Here is a 22,684-nt window from a genome sequence, read left to right as displayed (position 1 = left end):
AAGACGATAATATCATATAGTCTTAAAACCTAGATATATCGTTTGTTATTTGTTAATTGATTGTACATTGATAATGCGAAAATGCATCAGTAACTCGGTGTTATAAAACGCATTGTTGTGTATAGTTGATTAATGAATAAGTAAATGCATATAAGTCGAAGTTTATCTGTAACTTTTATTCTAAGAAGGTAAAAGCGATATCTCGGCCGCTCGATGATTTGATTTGACTTATGTGTCGGGCCCGGTCAGAACTGAATTGATGTGTTCGATTAAGTTCTATGTCAAATAAATCAGAGATCGAGAAACCTAAATACTTGTGCATATAGTTACTAGACTTATCCAAGTGGGAGACTGTTGGAATAGTGTCTAAGGCTGCAACTATATTAGACAAGTATTTGACCCGATTGTGCATGGTCCTTCTGGGTTGCCTTCACCATAGCAACTTGACAGGATGATTTATTATGAGAGAATAAATATTATTAATATATTATGAGAATAATATAAGAAATAATAATATTTTTATTTGATTAATATAAGTCATAGAATTAATTAGAATTAATTTGGTGACTTAAAGAGATTAATTAAATAAGAGGGTATAAACTGTCAATTGTTTGATAGTTACACTTTAGACTATAAATCCTTAAGGGATAAGGAATGGACGGATTCTGGAGCTTAGGATAGCTCAAAATCGTCCAAGGCTTATCTAAGGTAAGGATTTGGATTGCTTTAAGGAAAGATTATCCAGCTAGGGTTTAAGGGTGTAACCCTAGGAGTCTACAAGTATAAATAGACCCTTAGAGCATTAGAAATCGGCATCTCATCTAAAGTAGAGAACCCCTGGCCGATTTCTTCCTAACCTCTCTCTCAAATCATCCTCCTTGCTAGTTGGTGTTTGTAAGCCATTAGAGGAGTGACAATTGTGACTCTAGAGCTCCAAGACAACAAGATCAAACAAGAGATTCAAAGGTAAACTTCTAGATCTGATTTTTTATTGTTCTTATACCTAATTAGTCATTAGAAGTCTTGGATTCAAAGCATGTTTAATTAGAAATCCTAGATCCGAGCATTAGGGTTTCGCATACACACATAGGAAAGTTCTTATGAATAAAACCCATTAGCTAATAGGAGCCAGATTGATCTTAATGAGATTCAAGAGTCAACTAATAAAGAAACTGAAGTTGCCACTAGAACTTAACCAGAGGTCGAAATACTTTTTGAATAATCTGACATACCTCCACATCTTCCTCGCAGATCTAGTAAGTAGTGTTACGTTCCCGGGTTCTATGGTTTCTATTTCATTGAGACACACTGGTTGTCGAAGATGATCCGTTCAGATTTTAGGAAGCCATGACAATCCCATATGATGCTAAATATAAAGAGGTGATGGAGAGTGGGATTTAGTCTATGTATGATTCTCAAGTTTGAAACGTGGTCGATCATACACCTAGCCTTAAAACCATTGTGTGTATATGGTATTAGTGTATATTAGCCCATTTATTGGAATGCAATAATCATTCGATGCCTTTCATTCACACGTATACAAACATATATATATATATATATATATATATATATATATATATATATATATATATATATATATATATATATATATATATATATATATAACATTCAAGAATAGATGGGAATGTACACACATTCTAATCTCGACTAGTTGCAAAGAGTTACACATATACGCATGAACTTGGTTATGAGTAAACCTTCTTACAAGTGGCGATGATTAATTCTACAATGATATTGCTTGCCATGACAGCTTTTCATGATTATGAAAGATGGCAAATGGATGTAAAAACTGATTTCCTTAACGAAAATCTAACATAAGATGTGTATATGGCACAACCAGAAGGTTTTATACAATCCAAGTATTCAAATAGAATGTATAACCTGGAGAAGGCCATTTATGGACTTAAACAAGCATATTGCACCTGGAATCTTTGTTTTGATGAGAAAGTAAAAAAAAAGTTTGGAATTTTGTGAAGCGAAGATAAGCCATGTGTGTGTATGTTATAGCTAGTGGGAGTATTGTAGTCTTCGTTGTATTATGTGTGGATGACATACTACTTATAGGAAATTATGTCCCAATGTTGCAAAGTGTAAAATCTAGGATTTGGAAATGTTTCGCTATTAAGAACTTCGGAGATACAACTTACATACTTGGTATAAAGACATATAGAGATAGATAAAAGAAATTAATTGGATTAATCTAGAGTACCTACTTACATAATATCTTAAAGAAGTTCAAGATGCAAGATTCTATGGAATGCTTTGTTCCAATGCAACATGGTGTGTGGTTGTGTAAATCTCAAATTGTAACGACCTGTTTCCGGTATGTTAATTAATTTGTTTTGGGCTAAGTTTTCAAGAGGGACTCGGCGAGTTATAGCCTGACTCGCCGAGTCGGGTCGCGCATCTTGTGCACGCGGGAGCCGGCGACTCGGCGAGTCCATATCCTGGACTCGGCGAGTCCATCCGTCTGGGTGAAACCCTAACTCCCCGGGTTTTGCTCACTATTTAAACCCCATTATAGCCTCCATCTCGTCATTTTCCCCCTGAGAGCACTGTGAGAAACCCTAAACCTTCCTCTTGTGAGCTTATAAGTGATCTTGTTCCATTTTGTGAAGGGGTGAAGAAGGAGAAGAAGAAGGAAGCAAGGAAACGAGTTCTAGTGCCAAGATCCAAGATCAAGTGTGAACTTATTTAGGTATTTTCGGAGTTCTCTTCTGGTTTCATGCTTAAACTTCCATTAGAGCTCTTTTAAGGGCTATTTGATGCTTGTTCCAAGCTTTATGCTTGCTTGATTGTGTTATTAAGCCGAAATACCTTTGGATCTGAGTGTTGGGGTGTTGAAGAGTCCAGATCCACTGTCTTTTTGGAGTTACATTGCTTATAAGCCATGGATCTACCCTTATTGTGCATATTTTAGTCTTATTTCCCTCATTCATGTGGTTGTGCACGTAAAGTTGGAAACTTTACGTGGTAAAACAGCTTAATGGACCTAGATCTATCATTTGCATGTGTTGGATTCAAGAGAAATCGAGTAAAAATATGTTGCATGGCGGCGACTCGGCGAGTCGGAAGAACGACTCGACGAGTCAGGTCGCGAGTCCCGAGTTCTCCAGTTTCTTCAGTGTCGAGTGGACGAGGTGAGTTAGGGAGTGGACTCAGCGAGTTAAGAGTAGGCTCAGTAATGGAGGGACTCGGCGAGTTGTTCATACAACTCGGCGAGTCCAAGGCAATCTCCTTGAGGATTAAGAACAACTCGTCGAGTCTGTTCATCTGACTCGGCGAGTCGGATGAAGATCATCTGAGTTCTTGGATCCAGAGGGTACTCGTCGAGTCGATGCCACACTCGACGAGTAACAGCATGTAAGAGTTGAACGGAGAGTCTAGGACTCGGCGAGTCGGGTATCCCGACTCGGCGAGTCAGCCCTGTGTAAGTCAACTCTGACCAAGGGTAAAAGAGTCATTTTACCCTGAGTATAGTGCTAGTGATTGATTGAGTATGTTTATGGATTTGTAGCCGAGGAGATTCAGGAGCAGCAGCCGTTAGCTTTCCGAGCCACGCACTCATCCGCTAGCTTACGAGGTGAGTTTCCTTTCCGTAGGGGCGGGTCAAAGGCCACATTGCCGGCCCGTCCAGTTAATAGTAGTTTCCGGACTTCGGTCCGATGTAGTAGTTCGTATGTTTGATGCCTTCGTGGTTCAGACATGTTTTATGTGCTATGTGTATGTGTTTATGTTCCGGGCCACGGCCCGATACAGCATGCCGTATAAATGGTTATGATACGCGATGCAGTTAGTTCCGGACCTCGGTCCGATGCAGGGGACACGGTCCCAGTCAGTTCCGGACTTCGGTCCGATGCAGTCAGTTCCGGACTTCGGTCCGATGCAGTTAGTTCCGGACTTCGGTCCGATGCAGGGGACAAGGTCCCAGTCAGTTCCGGACTTTGGTCCGATGCAGTTTCCGGGCTTCGGCCCGATGCAGTGGGCAAGGCCCAATATGTGTTTATGTGTTATTGTATGGTATGTGGTAGTTTGGGGGAGCTCACTAAGCTACGTGCTTACAGTTTCAGTTTTGGTTTCAGGTACCTCCGCAACCAAAGGGAAGAGCTCGGGATGATGGCATCGCACACACCACCGCCTCAGCTTTAGCCTGGGATTGATTTAGATGTTTTGATCTGATGTAGTATGATACAGTTTTTCCGCACAGTATTTTATTATGTTTTGGAATACATCACGTATGGTTTTATTATATGATGCTCTGATTGCAGTTTTGGATTATATTAAAAACAAAAATTTTTGGGTCGTATTTTTGGGTCGTTTCAAGTTGGTATCAGAGCCCTGGTTTGAGGGATTCGGATACACTCTCGGGTGTATCTGAACTCAAACTAAGGGGAAATAAAAGATTTTTAATAAAATGTTTTTACAAAAGAATTTTGAAAACACTTAGAAGGAAAAGAATTGTTTTAAGATAGAGGTGTGTGCATGCGGTCAACCGAGCTCAAGTAAGTACTCCCAAATTATCCATACAAGTTATTTGTTCAGTTTCAGTTTCAGTTGAATAGCATGCTAGTATAGGACTAAGGATCTAGGAGGATGCCTTATGTGCCTGCCTTATGTGTTACAGCTTTATGAGTATTGCATGCTAGTATTGAGTAGACAGCAGTAGGATAGCCTGTTTAGGTTATGCCTGATAGTGTGAGCTTAGCATCCTATGCTAGTGCAATTTCTTGTTATAAGAATAGCTTGCGTGAGTCTGTTTCCCTTGTCCGAATGCTGCTTGCTTTGTGCTTAGTGGGATTCCGAGTAATGGGAGTTAGCCATTAGGTGGACACGTCACACCACATGTAATCAGGTTTGAATAATCCCAGAGTGCTGGAACTGGCCCTACTGCGCAGCTCTTGTTTGAGTCCAACCGTTGTAGGGACGGATCTTTTACTTGAAGGATTATCCGATCCTCATCACATGTGATGGTGTTCAGGTGATGGCTAACTGGCAGTGCAAGGAGACCTACAGCAGCTGAGGACCAGTCGTATTGAGCTCGAGTTTTCTGTAGGGCAAGCCTAGGGAGAGAGTAGCAGAAAATAGCAGCGGTAGAAGTGACTTGGGGAAGTCGAGGCAGTTCTTGAGGAAAGTACGGATAGATGTGGAAGGTAGTAGGGGCCCATACTACTGGAAACAGAGGATCCGTACTCGAATCAAGGAAGGCCAAGATTAGACCAGGAAGCTAGTAGTCGTATTATGATCCCTTGAAATATTCTGATGTTGTTATGATATGTTTCAGAATGGTAGTTTTGCGTCCGAGGCCAGCAGCCGGCAGTTCAGATGCCGGAGGAGGATCAGGATCGGGATCCGACCCGGAGGTCGGACAGATGGATGAGCAGACCAGAGAGTTCCTTTCTTCTGAGATTACTCGCATCATACTTGAGCAGACTCCTGTGATCTTCGGTTCGATTAAGGAGGGCATTTTGGAGATGATGGATGAGAGACTGAGTACCTTCCGTACTGAGATGGCGGCCGTGATGGGGTCGCGCACACTCACTTTCAGGGAGTTCAGGGCGTGCGGGGCTCCTGACTACCACGGGGCACGGGACCCCATAGCGAGTACCAGGTGGTTGGCGGATGTGGCCAACGCATTCCGCACTAGCAGATGTCCCGAGGGGGACAAGGTCAGATTGGCGTCCTGTCTCCTGAAGGACAGGGCACGTGACTGGTGGGAGGAGGTAGGACATACCATCGGGGATGATGCAGCATTGGATGCCATGACCTGGGCTGAGTTTTCTACCAGGATCAGAGCGGAGTTCGCACCGGTCATTGAGGTGCAACAGTTAGCCAGGGAGTTCCAGGATCTTACCCAGACTACCGAGACAGTGGCGGAGATCACCGCCAAGTTCAGGGAGCGGGCCCTTCTTGTTCCTCAGTATGCAGCAGACGAGGAGATGAAGAAGGCCCGTTATCACGAGATGTTGCGGAGCGACATTCGTATGTTTGTGAGCCGGTCCAGTTGCAAAACACTGGATGACATGATTGCTAGAGCCAGAGAGAGGGAGATTGATCTCGAGATGGAGAGGAAGAGGAAACCGGAGGCGGTTTCGGGTGCAAGCAGTATGGGCAAAAAGCCCAAGGTTTCAGATCACAGATCTAGGAGTCAGCAGAGCCACGGTCGATGTGGCAAGTGTGGGAGATTGCACGAGGGAGCGTGCAAGGCAGGGAGTTCCGGCTGCTACAAGTGCGGTCGGATTGGGCATTTGAGTAGGGATTGTACGGCCCCTGCCACTACGGTTACAGCATCGGATCTGATTTGCTTTCAGTGCAATCAGAGGGGACACAAAAGGTCCCAGTGTCCCAGTTTAGCTGCATCAGGGAAGGTGCATGCACCCGCCCCTGCTACTTTGAGGATCACGGATGGCCGCCAGGGCCGAGCTGATGCGCCGGTGGCGAAGAGCAGGGCATTTCAGATGACAGCAGAGGAGGCGCGAGCGACTCCTGATGTGGTGACGGGTATGTATCTTCCCTTTTATCTCTTTATTATTATTGATTAAATGTTGCTTATGGTTGTATGTTTTATTCAGGGTCGTTCTCTGTGAACGGCATTTCTGCTTTGGTATTATTCGATTCGGGGGCTACCCGATCATTCGTATCTCTTGCGCTTAGCAAGAGGTTCAGTAGAGCTCCAGGGAAACTGGATTGTCCGTTAGAGGTGGAGATAGCAGATGATAGGACCGTGAGGGTCGACAAAGTAGATAGAGGGTGTTCCCTTCAGATATTTGAGGAGCAGTTTTCAGTGGATTTGGTTCCGATTCCCCTGCGCGGGAATAAAGTTATTGTGGGAATGGATTGGCTAAGCCCCAACGGGGCGGTGATTGATTGTGAGCTTCAGCTAGTGAGGGTTCGCACTCCCCGTGGGGGAGAGATAGTGGTTCAGGGCGAGAGGCCCCAGCGAGGATTGACCTTCTGCTCTGCCGCTAGGGCGAGGCGCTACGTTCAGCAGGGTTGCGCCGGTTATGTAGCCTACGTCTTGGATGCCCGGGATAAGGGCAAGACGACGATCGATGATGTTCCTATTGTTCGAGATTACCCGGATGTGTTTCCCGAAGATTTGCCGGGGATACCTCCTGAGAGACAGGTTGAGTTCAGGATCGACCTGGTTCCTGGTGCGGCTCCGATAGCCAAAGCACCATATCGGCTTGCTCCCCCTGAGATGCAGGAGTTGTCTACACAGCTTCAGGAGCTGTTAGACAAGGGTTTCATTCGACCGGGCAGTTCGCCTTGGGGAGCGCCGATCTTATTTGTGAGGAAGAAAGACGGGTCGCATCGTATGTGTATTGATTATCGGGAGCTGAACAAGGTAACGGTGAAGAACCGTTACCCACTTCCGAGGATAGATGACTTGTTTGATCAGCTCCAGGGAGCGTCTTGGTTCTCCAAGATCGACCTACGCTCCGGTTACCACCAGATGAGGGTCAGGGATGAGGATGTACAGAAGACTGCTTTCAAGACCCGGTATGGTCATTATGAGTTTGTGGTGATGCCATTTGGGCTCACCAATGCCCCAGCCGCGTTCATGGATCTCATGAACCGCGTGTGTAGACCGATGCTGGATCGGTCAGTGATAGTGTTCATCGATGACATCTTGGTGTATTCCAAGACGCAGGGACAGCACGAGGAGCACCTGCGGGAGGTGTTGGAGACTTTGAGGAGGGAGAGACTGTTCGCTAAGTTCTCAAAGTGCGAGTTCTGGTTACGCGAGGTGCAGTTTCTTGGGCATCTCGTTAATCAGAAGGGTATTTTGGTTGACCCGGCCAAGATTGAGGCCGTGATGCAGTGGGAGGTCCCGAGGTCTCCATCTGAGATTCGGAGCTTCCTAGGATTGGCAGGGTATTATCGGAGGTTTATTCAGGATTTCTCCAAGATAGCAGTGCCGCTCACCCGACTAACCAAGAAGTCGGTAGTTTTTCGTTGGGGGCCTGAGCAGCAGGCGGCGTTCGAGACTCTCAGGCAGAGATTGTGCGTGGCTCCGATCCTTACCTTGCCAGAGGGTGTTGAGGATTTCGTGGTCTATTGTGATGCTTCGATCACAGGTATGGGAGCAGTGTTGATGCAGCGAGGCCATGTGGTGGCTTATGCTTCGAGACAGTTGAAGCCTCACGAGGCTAATTATCCTACCCACGACTTGGAGCTGGGGGCAGTTGTATTTGCCCTCAAGATTTGGAGGCATTACCTGTATGGGGTCCGCTGTACTATCTACACGGACCACAAGAGTTTACGATACCTTATGGATCAGCCGAGTTTGAATATGAGACAGAGGAGATGGTTGGACGTGCTGAAGGACTATGACTGTGAGATCCTGTATCATCCAGGGAAGGCCAACGTGGTAGCCGATGCCCTGAGCCGCAAGGTGTCGGCGGCCCCCATCAGGGATTTGTGTATGAGGATGACGGTAATCACTCCTTTGTTGGAGCGGATCAAGGAGGCTCAGATGGAGGGTCTCAAGGAGGAGAGGCAGAGGTGCGAGAGGATAGTGGGTCGAGTAGCTTCGTTCGACTGCGACAGTCGGGGTTTGATGACGCTTCATGGTAGGGTGTGGGTACCGTACTGGGGTGGGGTACGGCAGGTATTGATGGACGAGGCTCATAAGTCTCGATTTTCTATCCATCCAGGGGCGACGAAGATGTATCGAGATCTTCGACCTGATTATTGGTGGCCCTGCATGAAGCGGGACGTCGCTTGGTACGTTGAAAGGTGCTTGACCTGCCGGAAGGTCAAGGCGGAGCACCAGAGACCTCACGGCAAGATGCAGCCGTTGGATATTCCCGTGTGGAAATGGGAGGACATCACCATGGATTTTATCACCAAACTTCCCAGGACCGCACGTGGAGTAGATTCGATATGGGTAGTGGTGGATCGGTTGACGAAGAGTGCCCATTTCATTCCGATCCAGGAGAGTATATCGGCGGAAAGGTTAGCCGATATCTATGTGCGAGAGATTGTGGCACGTCATGGAGTGCCGGTATCGGTAGTGTCGGACCGAGATGTTCGCTTCACATCCAGATTTTGGAAGCGGTTCCACGACGAGATGGGTACTCGTCTCCATTTCAGCACCGCTTTCCACCCTCAGACCGACGGGCAGAGCGAGAGGACGATTCAGACTCTAGAGGATATGCTCAGGGCATGTGTCCTAGATTTCGGTGGCTGTTGGGATACGTATCTTCCCTTAGCGGAATTCTCGTATAACAACAGCTACCATGCGAGCATTGATCGACCTCCTTTTGAGATGTTATATGGCAGGAAGTGCAGGACCCCGATTTGTTGGGGCGAGGTCGGTCAGCGGGTCATGGGGAGCACCGAAGTGGTGCTCAAGACGACGGAACTGATCCAGCAGGTCCGTAGTAGACTGCAGACTGCGCAGAGTCGGCAGAAGAGCTACGCCGACAGGAGGCGTTCAGACTTGGAGTTCCAGGTGGGAGACATGGTTCTTCTGAAAGTCTCACCTTGGAAAGGTGTCATCAGGTTCCGGAAGAGGGGCAAATTGGGCCCCAGATTTATTGGTCCTTTCAGGGTTTTGGCCCGGGTGGGTCGGGTTGCTTATCGGTTAGATCTTCCTGAGGAGCTCAGTTTGATACACAACACCTTCCACGTGTCGCAGTTGAGGAAGTGTTTAGTGGATGAGACAGCGGTCGTTCCCTTGGAGGATATCCAGGTCGATAGCGGCTTGAATTATATCGAGAAACCGATAGCAATTTTGGAACGGAAGACCAAGACCTTGAGGAACAAGGTAATTCAGCTGGTAAAGGTGCAGTGGCAGCATCGGAAGGGGTCTGAATGGACATGGGAGGCTGAAGAAGAAATGAGAACGCACTACCCGGAGTTATTCGTAGATCCAGCCGTAGCAGACTTCGAGGACGAAGTCTGAAACAAGTGGGGGAGAATTGTAACGACCTGTTTCCGGTATGTTAATTAATTTGTTTTGGGCTAAGTTTTCAAGAGGGACTCGGCGAGTTATAGCCTGACTCGCCGAGTCGGGTCGCGCATCTTGTGCACGCGGGAGCCGGCGACTCGGCGAGTCCATATCCTGGACTCGGCGAGTCCATCCGTCTGGGTGAAACCCTAACTCCCCGGGTTTTGCTCACTATTTAAACCCCATTATAGCCTCCATCTCGTCATTTTCCCCCTGAGAGCACTGTGAGAAACCCTAAACCTTCCTCTTGTGAGCTTATAAGTGATCTTGTTCCATTTTGTGAAGGGGTGAAGAAGGAGAAGAAGAAGGAAGCAATGAAACGAGTTCTAGTGCCAAGATCCAAGATCAAGTGTGAACTTATTTAGGTATTTTCGGAGTTCTCTTCTGGTTTCATGCTTAAACTTCCATTAGAGCTCTTTTAAGGGCTATTTGATGCTTGTTCCAAGCTTTATGCTTGCTTGATTGTGTTATTAAGCCGAAATACCTTTGGATCTGAGTGTTGGGGTGTTGAAGAGTCCAGATCCACTGTCTTTTTGGAGTTACATTGCTTATAAGCCATGGATCTACCCTTATTGTGCATATTTTAGTCTTATTTCCCTCATTCATGTGGTTGTGCACGTAAAGTTGGAAACTTTACGTGGTAAAACAGCTTAATGGACCTAGATCTATCATTTGCATGTGTTGGATTCAAGAGAAATCGAGTAAAAATATGTTGCATGGCGGCGACTCGGCGAGTCGGAAGAACGACTCGACGAGTCAGGTCGCGAGTCCCGAGTTCTCCAGTTTCTTCAGTGTCGAGTGGACGAGGTGAGTTAGGGAGTGGACTCAGCGAGTTAAGAGTAGGCTCAGTAATGGAGGGACTCGGCGAGTTGTTCATACAACTCGGCGAGTCCAAGGCAATCTCCTTGAGGATTAAGAACAACTCGTCGAGTCTGTTCATCTGACTTGGCGAGTCGGATGAAGATCATCTGAGTTCTTGGATCCAGAGGGTACTCGTCGAGTCGATGCCACACTCGACGAGTAACAGCATGTAAGAGTTGAACGGAGAGTCTAGGACTCGGCGAGTCGGGTATCCCGACTCGGCGAGTCAGCCCTGTGTAAGTCAACTCTGACCAAGGGTAAAAGAGTCATTTTACCCTGAGTATAGTGCTAGTGATTGATTGAGTATGTTTATGGATTTGTAGCCGAGGAGATTCAGGAGCAGCAGCCGTTAGCTTTCCGAGCCACGCACTCATCCGCTAGCTTACGAGGTGAGTTTCCTTTCCGTAGGGGCGGGTCAAAGGCCACATTGCCGGCCCGTCCAGTTAATAGTAGTTTCCGGACTTCGGTCCGATGTAGTAGTTCGTATGTTTGATGCCTTCGTGGTTCAGACATGTTTTATGTGCTATGTGTATGTGTTTATGTTCCGGGCCACGGCCCGATACAGCATGCCGTATAAATGGTTATGATACGCGATGCAGTTAGTTCCGGACCTCGGTCCGATGCAGGGGACACGGTCCCAGTCAGTTCCGGACTTCGGTCCGATGCAGTCAGTTCCGGACTTCGGTCCGATGCAGTTAGTTCCGGACTTCGGTCCGATGCAGGGGACAAGGTCCCAGTCAGTTCCGGACTTTGGTCCGATGCAGTTTTCGGGCTTCGGCCCGATGAAGTGGGCAAGGCCCAATATGTGTTTATGTGTTATTGTATGGTATGTGGTAGTTTGGGGGAGCTCACTAAGCTACGTGCTTACAGTTTCAGTTTTGGTTTCAGGTACCTCCGCAACCAAAGGGAAGAGCTCGGGATGATGGCATCGCACACACCACCGCCTCAGCTTTAGCCTGGGATTGATTTAGATGTTTTGATCTGATGTAGTATGATACAGTTTTTCCGCACAGTATTTTATTATGTTTTGGAATACATCACGTATGGTTTTATTATATGATGCTCTGATTGCAGTTTTGGATTATATTAAAAACAAAAATTTTTGGGTCGTATTTTTGGGTCGTTTCACAAGTCCCCGTTCTAATGATGAACTAAATAGAATGAGTCGAGTCTCATATACTTCTAGTAAATGATCGATCATGTATGCCATTATATCTATTGGTCCTGATGTCTCATGTGCCTTGAGCATGACAAATTGATATCAGGCCAATCCATGATAGAATCATTGAATCGCATTCAAGAACATTCTTATCTATCTTTCGAGGATGAAAAATATATTCTTGGTCTATGGTGGTAAATAAGAGCTAAGTGTAAAGGGTTACATTAACGTGAGTTTCCAAACAAATAAAGAAACAATTCTTGTTCCCAATGGGATTCATGTGCGTTATCAATGTAGGAGCAATGAGTTGGAAGAGTTCCAAGTTATGGAGATTAAGTATTTTTATTTTGTTAGAGAGAGAGAGAGAGAGTCGAGCCACAAGAGATACAACCATTGAACATCCATATACTAGGGCTCAAATTGCCGACTTATTTACAAAAGCCCCGAGGCTCAATAATTCCAATTATTACTTGACAAGTTGAGCATTCAAAATCTTCACAATCCAACTTGAGGAGGAGTATTGGATATCTTTTTATTCTTATTGTATATTCAGTTTCTCAATATTAGCCTTGATTAGTTGAAAGATTTTCTCCTTTCCTTTGTATTTCTTTTGGCCATATAAGTGCGTATCATTTGTACATTTTTAATACATAGAATTATATATCTAATTCCCAATTTGTTCAATTAGCTAGGTGCACCTTAGATAATTTTTCTTTTTATGGATTTTATTTTTATTTTTCTATGTAATTTACTTTCAGTCAATAATAAAATCCTAGTTGTTTTCTCTGTATTATTATAGTATACAATTTCATTGCCATTTTCACAGTGAATTTTTTGGTCGGTATTTTATTCATCTAATTGAAAATATTCAAAATGATGAAGTTGCTAATTTTGGAATAATGAGTCTTACATTACGGTATGGATTTCATGCCATCCGATTGCATTTGTGACAACATAATCAAAAACAAAAATGGTGGGATTTCTTTGGCTACCACTTTAAGAACATATATCTATCAAGAAAGTGCTTTTTGTTAAAATTTCAAGAGTGTTCAACATGTGCTTTACATTGTGGGTGGTCTTTTCTACATTCTTGTCTTTATTCCGATAGTGAAACATAGTTTGGATGGCTCCTTTGTCTCTTTAGGATTTTGGGTGATTTATATCAAGGTACAACAATCAAACTCAAAAGTGATGTAGTCTTTCATAGGTCTTGTACAATCACACTATTTGGATTGCAACAAACTAGCAATGCTCATTGGAGTTTCGACTTGTCAACTTTCAATTGTGTCAAAAATCGTTTATGCAAATAAACGAGCAACACTCAAACGTGTTTCAATATATACGCAATCACCGACAATTTATATTAAGTCCTTCAATTCCATTTTTTGGGAGGGTGAAAGAGGCACTAGTACTGTCGCTTTCTTCTTACCAATTTTATTTAGTTAAATGTTCGGTTGTTTTGACTTATAGTTAATAGATTAAATAGGCTCTCATGCATCATTCATGTATATTAAGTGCTCTATAAAATTATAAAACTAAAAACATATTGTCTTTAAAAAAGAAATTCGAAAGTAATTACTAATTAGCACAATTGTTTTGTTATGTTATGAAAACAAAAAGAAAATGACGTCAAGTTTGTATTAATGCCACATTTAGAAGCAAAAGTTTTGTTTTTATATTGTTTGGAATGTAAGTATTTATAACTTCTACTAATCAAACACCCACACGTGTAGGATTCCATAATAATTGACCCCTCTGAGTTCTGATCTGCTCTCCTGCACTATCTCTACACGGATTTTATCTCTCATATTCATAAAATCATCAAATACACGATACACAACACACACTCAAACGCCCTTTTCAAGATCAAATTCCACCAGATCTTCCAGACTTCACTCATTAAATCCTTCAGTTAACAGGAAGCATCACAACTCTACTACTCTATCCAGAAATGGGTTGTGGTCACAACCCTAACTTACTACACCATTTAACCATTTCTCTTCTCTTTCTCTCGATTCCATTCACAACCCAACTTAGATCCATCGCTCAAGGTAAAAGGGTGTCCATCACTTTCTCTCAAAACACCCAAAAACTCGATCTTTTTTTTTTTTTTCTGACTTTCTTCTCTCTTTTTCTCATTAATGGCAGGTAGAATGCTGGTAACACAAGCCACCCATTCTCAGGTAACCCTTCATATATCTCAGTCTTTCTTTCCTTTAGGGTTTCTTTATCTAAATTTGAAGTTCCTTTTTTTTGTAAAGGTGGAAGATGAAAAGACGATACTAAGAGGACAAATAGGATCAAGACCACCAAGATGTGAAAGAAGGTGTGGTTCTTGTGGTCATTGTGAAGCCATTCAAGTGCCGACAAACCCACAAATCAAGAATACTGCATCTAATGGAGTAAATAATCCAGCAGTTGGAGCTACAATAGCATATGCAAGAGGTGATTACAGCTCAAACTACAAACCCATGAGTTGGAAATGCAAATGTGGGAGCTTTATCTTCAACCCATGAGATTAATTATCTTGATCGATTCTATTCTTCATTGGTTACTATAATAGTAAGTGTACATAATGAGGAGTTAAGAGTATTTGTTTAAAATCATCTTCTCGGAGCTCTTTGGTTTTTATGCTTTGAGTGTTGCCTTGTTCTTGGGGGCCTGATTTTTGTACTTGCTTCCTTTTGCGATTAATCTATTGGTTATAAGTATTATTTATCGTATAAGTATGTAGATACTGATGACGATTACTCAAAAGATTTGTGTATTTAAGTTGTTTTTTTTTTGAAGTAATCTCCTGCTTATAGACTTATAGTCAGCTAGCTGGTCTTACATAAATAGGACATTGATGAAAACCACTAAGATTTGGCTATTAATGTTTTGTGCATGTTGTCGTAAATCATTATTATTAAAAGTTAATAATTTTGCTTTTATTTAGTCATTAATTATAAAACAAGAAAGAATTAAAGTTCCAACTAGAGGGGTTACCCGCGCGTTGCGCGGGGCAGAATGTGTTTGTTTTCTGAGACGAATAAAGAAGTACATTGCATAAATTGGTATCCAAGTTAAAGTATGTTGCTATTCTGTGTAATTTCCCATCATCTGCTTTTATTTTCTGCAAAAAAAATAAGATTGCAATTAAAATTTATATTCATCTACTTTCTTAATCAACTTTATGATAGTCAAACATTCAAAAATAGCCTGTGTCGACTATAAGTTTGACACATGACATGATAAAAGAAGTGTTAATAGTTGCTGCTTGTAATTTTTATATAATCCAGTGCACATTTTCAATACTGTCTTCCTAGATATAAAAAAAAATACATATTGTGATACTCCTATTCAATTGAAATAAAAATTTAAGGAATTGATAAACAAATCAATTACAACAGTACATGTGGTCATTTCCGAAAAGAAAAAAAAATGTTAAGCTCATGTAACGACAATAATGGTGAAAGTTAAAAGGGTAAATTATAACTTGTATTGCATTTTTTTATTTACATAAAACTAAACATTTCATTAAAATGCCCCCAAATCTCATAGCTACTCGTTTTACTCAAATTTATTTTTGGTTCCAAGAATCGTTTGGAAGGGGTATTTGAGTAATTTTAATGTTTAAATTCAAAGGCCAAAGGATTTTCTGGAATCTGGATTCCACTGTAATTTATTCCATATGTAAGATTGGAGTGGAACTAAATGCATGGAATCTGGAAAAATAAGTATGGAGTAAGAATTATTATGCGTCAACTGTCACAGAATACTTAACTGCCAGCAGCTGTGAGGTGTGTGCGCCACCCGGGCGCAATATTTTTACACTATTGTCCACCATAATAAGAAATGGAAATTAAAAAGCAATACTTCTTCCATTTGAGCTACCTACAAAAAGTTGACTATAAAACCGATAGATGAAACGGAAAAAAATTCACGATAATAAACAACAAACAATCGTACTGTATGCCATGGTAGCTTCCAATAACAGTGTCATGATCTTTAATACTATCTTAGAACCACCCACAAATGGAAATTCTAGTATAATATCATTAAAAATATGCAATGCTTCCTAGTCTACCTTTAAGGGGTGCCTATGTAAAGTTTATAAAAATTTAGAAAATACAATGTAATGCTTGTTTAAAAGTAAAATCCTATTTATCTAATGTCAGGTACAATTGATTAGTATCCCTAGAGTAACAAATCTAATTTAAGTAACAATTTACTCATTTTAGTTTGTGTACTATTAACGTTGGTCATGAAGACAAATCTAATTAAAGATCCTTAAAGTTTCTTTGAACGGTCCGAGAAGTGGGATTTTTAGAAAGGTAAAATAGGAATGATGGATCAATTAACTTTCATTTTCATATGGATAATAATTAATTTTTGAAAGTGACGATCACAAAATTAAAGCAATAAATTGCTGCTGTTACCTTCTCTTCAATCTCAACAAACCTTCAATACTTTGAAATTCACCTCTGTGTTTCTGCAACAGAAAAAATCAAATGAATGCATACATCCAACTTCCTACAAAAGAGAAAACAGAGTTTAAATCTAATCAAAAAACAAATACTAAACCGCGTCCTTGCACGGCTCGGCTCGTTCTTCTGTAGGTTATATATTTACTTATGCGGTTTGTCTTGCCTCTATCTTCCCGGGACTCCTGCGGGCTAGAGAGATGGACACCCACTTGAAATACCTTACATGTATTGGATGAAAGGTCCTAACTCCTAGCAAAGTCATTCTTCACTGTTTTTCCCCTTACCCTTGCCTATATTAACCTAAAACACCAGCAGACACTTCTATGGATCTGACCTTTTTCAAAATCTGATTGACGTACCGGTCCCTACCAATAAAAAATGTAAAAAAAAGCTAAATTTTCATTTTTGGATTCTGAGCATTTTAACAAACAATTGGCGGGTATAGGAAGTAACCAAAGTTAATTTACCTCAGTAAGCAGTAGGAATCTTGCTTGGGTTCGAAATTAAAAAAAAAAAAAAAAAATTGTTGTGCTCAAGGTGGAACCGGTGCTTTCATCCTCTTTCCCGTCTTCTACTGTCAATATCCGCCTCTCAATCGATATGTATTTGTCGATTTGACAAGGAAAAATTGATTAGGCCTAACAGTAAAATGGTATGAAACAGGGATTAGTAGCCTGTAATATTTGAAGCAGACATTGTTTCTAAATCTAAGTAGCGAGTGTTATATTAAAATCACCTTCATACTTACCTGATTTTTTGAAGGGCACAACCAAGGCTTCATTCATGACGCTCATCCGAAGAACACGATAAGAAATGATCATCATCTTCAACATTAGGCACCAAAAGAGGGAAATAAAAGAGTAAAAAAACGTAAATGATGTTAGCATACATGATCTGACCTAAAAAGCGGACCATGATGGTTTTAGCTCCGTCTAATAATCCTTGGTTCTGTAGTTCAAAGTATCGTATGGAAGGATAGTTTCAGATGCTAAAGATTCATTTCATCAATGATAGTCTTCATGAAATCTTTGGGGGCACAACCGATGTAACCTAAATCACACTTAAAAAAATTGACTTCCAATTTAAGTGTATCGTATGTATAAAAATTGAAATCATTGGAGGGCCTCCCCACATACCTGATGCGTTGCTTCCCCACCTGACTCGAACTCATATGCCGAATGAGTTGGACGGACTGAGTTGTTGTCGTCGAAAGAAATTGGAGGATCTGTGGAAGACGCAACATCAAGGAAAATCGAGTTTGGAAGATAGAGAGCATTAGAAACAATCAAATGATACCTATAGGGTGCAATTAGGGGAAGCAGCAGGAACATGAAGCGAGTTTCCAGAAGTCGATGCCATCAACATGGCGGAACATGACAGGGTTGGTATCTCATTCAAAAAACCTTGATGTCGCCTCCACCCAAGCCACCCCTGCGAAAGCCTCTTCAATGAACACAAAATACATACGCGATTAGAAAGAATAGTGGGATGGGGAAAGAGAATAGAAAGGGATTTCATCGGGGAGGCTGTGGAAATTTCCAGAAACAAACACGTGTTGAACGTCTGTCCAGCACAGCACACCACCGACCCAGCTATAAGATACCTAGAGAGAGCAAATTGTAATTGGAAGAAAGAAGTGGGGCAATTTTGAAAGCCGAAACACAATTCACAATACAGAAAAAAAAAAATAGGGACCAGTTTTGTCAAAGAAGACGTTTTTTAACATTTATACAATAATACAGGGACCATTGTTGCCAAATCTCCTGCAGTTTACTGTTCTTTTTTTTCACAATCTTAATATATATATATTAATTATTAAATTTAGCCTAGAAAGTTGTTTGGGTACATGAAATTGATAATTTGGATTATACATTTCCTTTTTATTATTGTTATTAAATGTAACCTAGAAAGTTGGTTGGGTAGATAATTTGGATTATATAACTCTTTTTTTTTATTATTATTATTCTTTTTTGATGTGTTCAAAGTTAAAATTATTATTTTATTAACCTAGAAAGTTGGTTGGGTAGATAATTTGGATTATATAACTCTTTTTTTTAATATTATTCTTTTTCGATGTGTTAAAAGTTAAAATTATTAAATTATTTACCTAGAAAGTTGGTTGGGTACATGAATTTGATAGTTTGTATTAATATAACTTTTATTATTCTTTTTCGATGTGTTAAGTAAATAAGTCCAAATTTTGCAAGTATATCTTGCAACATGCTCTTTTTTTCTTTGACCTCAACTGAAATTATGAAAAAGCCTATGTTTTTGCTTAAATGACAATTCATAAAAGTACATGAATATTTATCATGTAATTAATAAAAATATTTTCCAATAAATATAAAATATTATAAGTCATATTTGTAAGAGTATGTGGTGTCGTCACACTACACCCCTCAGCCACATAAGCACTGGCATCAAACATCTCTACATCAAACAAGAGATGAGTTGTGCGTGAGTCGTTAGCCGTGAAGATGTTTAATTACAGGCCTCCACGCCACATCATCTCCTGGGGGAGGAGGGAATTTTCACGACTGTGAAGGGCTTCCACATGAGCATCACACCTATGGAAAGAGATGAACATGAGAAAGTAAAACATATTAAATGCTTTTGACTTTCAAGTTCATAAAATGCAAAAAAGGAAATTGTTGGATACTTAATTCGCTTGAAAAAGAACTTATTGTACGAATTTGATAAGTCACTCGTTAGTCATCAGTTAATAACTTGTATTGAAATGTATCGTTTATATTCTTTCCTATTTATCTTTCTATAAATAATGATAAATGTTATATTTTAATAAAATTAATTATATTTTAGAATACTTGTCATTTAAAAAGAAAAATAGGAGGATCTTATTAAAAATTATGTTTATTTGAAGAAAAAATTGTGTAAAGAATGAAAAGGTTGGTTGGTTGGAGAGTTGGTGCAAAATTGAAAGAAGAAATGTTTTTAGCGATAAAATAAGAGTGGATAGCGTGTAGAAGTAGGAATGAGGATATATCAGACACCGTTAAGTCTTTGTTACATCTGTCCTTTCCCCATCCCAATTCAATGCTATTTTTATTTATTTTATTTTTTATTTGTTATTTTCACCTACTAAAAGCAAATCAGAGTTATAATTATATATTCATACCTTTTTTAATTTTTATTAGGGTATTTCCAACAACTTGTTATATTTTATACTAAACTTATTTTGATCCTAAACTCTATATTAAAATGCTCTAACCTCATATTCAACCTATCATTATATATCCTTCCTAATAAATAAAGATTTTTTTGCTATATGTCACATTCTTATTTATTTTCCCACATATAATGTTGTGGTTATTATTCTCATTTTTTTTTTTTTTTTATAAATTCAAACTTCTTAAATGTTTATAATTTTGTATTTAGTTTTTCTTGTAAACTAACTCATGTAATATATGGATCTCACACCTAGTTATATAATGAAATAGTAACTAAATATAATCTTAATACTATCCATTAACGATATCTTTTATATTATAAAAAGCTGGACAAAATAAAATATATATATATATATATATATATATATATATATATATATATATATATATATATATATATATATATATATATCTATATATATATAAAATAATTTTTTTAGTATTAAATATAATATAATGATATGAAAAGAAATCAATGGTTGCATTAATTTTTTTACATTATAACTATAAGTTTAAATTTAAAATATAGCGTTAAAAGTTATAGATGGTCATAAAATTTTATATTTAACTTTAATAAGAATTAAAATGATACCAATATACATATGGGTAAAGAGAACCAATATTATACATCAATTTATATGCTTTATCGTCTTAGTCACTTGAATATATTGAAAAAATGAGCTATTTACAAAAATAAAAAATAATATTTAAAATATTCAAAAAATCATTAAAAAAGGGAAGAAGATTTCAACCACTACACAACCTCGAATAGGGTGCAAATGACCCAAACTATTCGGGTTCAGCTCTTTAAAAGATCGACTCGAAACCGATTTTAAATGAGCCTCAGAGTCAAGCTCGAGCTTAATATTAAGCTTGTTTACTAAATGAACTCGAGCTCAACCCTACTAAGCTCGATTAGGCTCGCGAGCCTAAACGAGCCTATATATACTATAATTTATTATTATTTTTATATATTAAAATAAAAGCATATTTGGGGAATTATGGATTTAAAGTATTAGTAAACAGGTTTCTTAACGAGTTCGAGCCGAGTTTAAGCTTATTTAGGCATGTTAGACAAAAAAAGAGTCGAGCTCGAGCCGAACTCAGTACAAGAAAGCTCAAATCGGGTCGAGCTCGAGGTCAAGCCTCGTATAACTTAAACGAGCCCGAGCCGAGTCTGACCAAGCTTGGGCACGGCTTGGCTCGTTTGCACCCCTAGCCTCGAATGACAAAAGAACTGTTGGGTTTTAGTTCAAAAATAGTTTCATAAACTTGAAAAATATGGCACAACGGAAAACTTTAATTTTTGAAATAACCAAGGATCTTCTTGTAAGTTATAGAAAAAGAAGTGAAGAAATAACAACCTTTGTAGTTCTTTGGGTTCTCTCGGGAGGCTCGGAAGTTAACGTAGAAGGCGGAACCTTTGAGACACCAACACTGACTTAACTTGATGTAGATGCTAGTCCAAAACTCTTAAACCCTTAAGCTTTAAGTTCATAACCAATATGAACTTAAAGAGGGCATGAAGATGCAAGTGTTCTTTAAGTTTTCTAACCAAAACTAGAAAGAAAGGGAGAGGGAAGAGAGGATTCGGATTTTGCATCCAGAAATCAATGAGCAAATAATCCAAGTGCAAGCTCTCTTATTTATATGTATAAAGTGAAGTTATTAACTATTAGTCCTTAGCATTTTAAGCAAATTTATCCCAATTGTCATAAGCATGTCTCCCATGCCTTTAAAGCATCATTAGACAAGTCATACACTTCTTCTTTTTATGCATATCTCGAAAATTGGATAAAGAAAAAGAAAGAAAGTCAAACTTTTATAAACTCTTTTATAATATATAAACCTTGTCTTTTAGGAAAAAGACAAAAAGATTCAACTAGTCCAAAAGTTTGTACATGACTTATAAATCATACCATATGATATATGTATATATATATATATATATATATATATATATATATATATATATATATATATATAGTTAATTGCTAAGGAAATTTATTATTTCCATGAAATAAATAATTTACAATTTAATTATAAGAGTTTTATTGAATATTTATTAAAATCAATTTCTATTAAATAATAAATTGTATCAAGTTGTTGTTAGTGTGACCCATTAGTATCATATGTTATTTAGCAATATCACTTTAATATGATTCTTGAGCATACAAGATCTTTCAATCCCCTACTTGCGCATGACTCATATTAGACTGATATAAACAGTAGTGAACGTCTAGCAACATTTCACTACCCTTAAGACCATATGACTGTTTGTTCAATTCTATCAACGCCCAATTCCCGAAAAGATCAAAGATACAATTGGTGTATAAGGTAAGTTTATCAGTTATCCCTTTGCTACAGGCATCATGTTGAACAAGAGATTCGGATCGCGATCAATCTTATTTGTTGTTCACCTTTTGGTAAGGCGCCTTAGATGTCTAACTCCCAACACATAAGAGGAACAAATCTCATCTTGACTACATAAGCCTCTTGTATAGTTCACACCATACCTGAAAATGGCTTTTATAACTGCCCGGTTAAGGAACAACATTTGACCATTATCAAAACATAGTACTCCCTACACGTGAGTCCCACTATGTATCTCAGGTGTTTAGGATAGAAATATAGTACATTTTAATCAAGTATCATTAACGATAGCGATCCATGAGATGATCTTGATGCGGGTCAGTTCAATACTAGTTTTCTGACAAGTACCTATGAAACTTGGTTATAACCACTTGCCTACTTTCATCTAGTGAGAGTCAACCAATCCAATTCATATTAGTCTTACTTCATAATTGCCCCCACAATTATAATCGACGATGAACCTTTATAATAATAACATTATTCATGGATTAAACATGTTAATATAGAACACAACAAGTATCAATATGATGACTATATCGTAATATATCATAACATTATCTAATAGTTGTTGTTATAATGTTCCAATATCCAAATACTAAATCCAAATCAAAAATCCATTTCTAGAAAAATAAAGTCTTATAGCTGAAGTGTGACC

General features: G+C 39.7%; 1 protein-coding gene and 1 long non-coding RNA gene across 7 annotated transcripts; one reads left to right on the top strand and one right to left on the bottom strand.

Annotated features, from left to right (window-relative positions):
• Window positions 1-13,726: 13,726 nt before the first annotated feature.
• LOC111906385 (EPIDERMAL PATTERNING FACTOR-like protein 2) lies at window positions 13,727-14,725 on the top strand. The gene is made up of 3 exons (XM_023902147.3): window positions 13,727-14,050; window positions 14,148-14,182; window positions 14,261-14,725. The coding sequence occupies exons 1-3, from the start codon at window positions 13,951-13,953 to the stop codon at window positions 14,513-14,515; spliced, it is 390 nt and encodes a 129-aa protein (XP_023757915.1). The 5' UTR covers window positions 13,727-13,950; the 3' UTR covers window positions 14,516-14,725.
• Window positions 14,726-14,901: 176 nt separating this feature from the next.
• LOC111906386 (uncharacterized) lies at window positions 14,902-18,149 on the bottom strand. Of its 6 annotated transcripts, none has more exons than XR_006191001.2 (8): window positions 17,765-18,144; window positions 17,605-17,693; window positions 17,217-17,518; window positions 16,936-17,106; window positions 16,566-16,833; window positions 16,421-16,473; window positions 15,766-15,889; window positions 14,902-15,114 (listed from the first exon to the last, which is right to left on the bottom strand). It is a non-coding gene; the product is annotated as an uncharacterized LOC111906386 (long non-coding RNA). The 6 variants fall into 6 exon arrangements; XR_006191000.2 differs by having other exon boundaries at window positions 15,766-15,875; window positions 17,765-18,143; XR_002855195.3 differs by having other exon boundaries at window positions 15,766-15,875; window positions 16,421-16,859; window positions 17,765-18,149.
• Window positions 18,150-22,684: the final 4,535 nt, after the last annotated feature.

This window comes from Lactuca sativa, chromosome 4 (assembly GCF_002870075.4).
Source record: "Lactuca sativa cultivar Salinas chromosome 4, Lsat_Salinas_v11, whole genome shotgun sequence".
Classification (NCBI taxonomy): Eukaryota; Viridiplantae; Streptophyta; class Magnoliopsida; order Asterales; family Asteraceae; genus Lactuca; species Lactuca sativa.
This window is presented reverse-complemented; position numbering and strand designations above follow the sequence as displayed.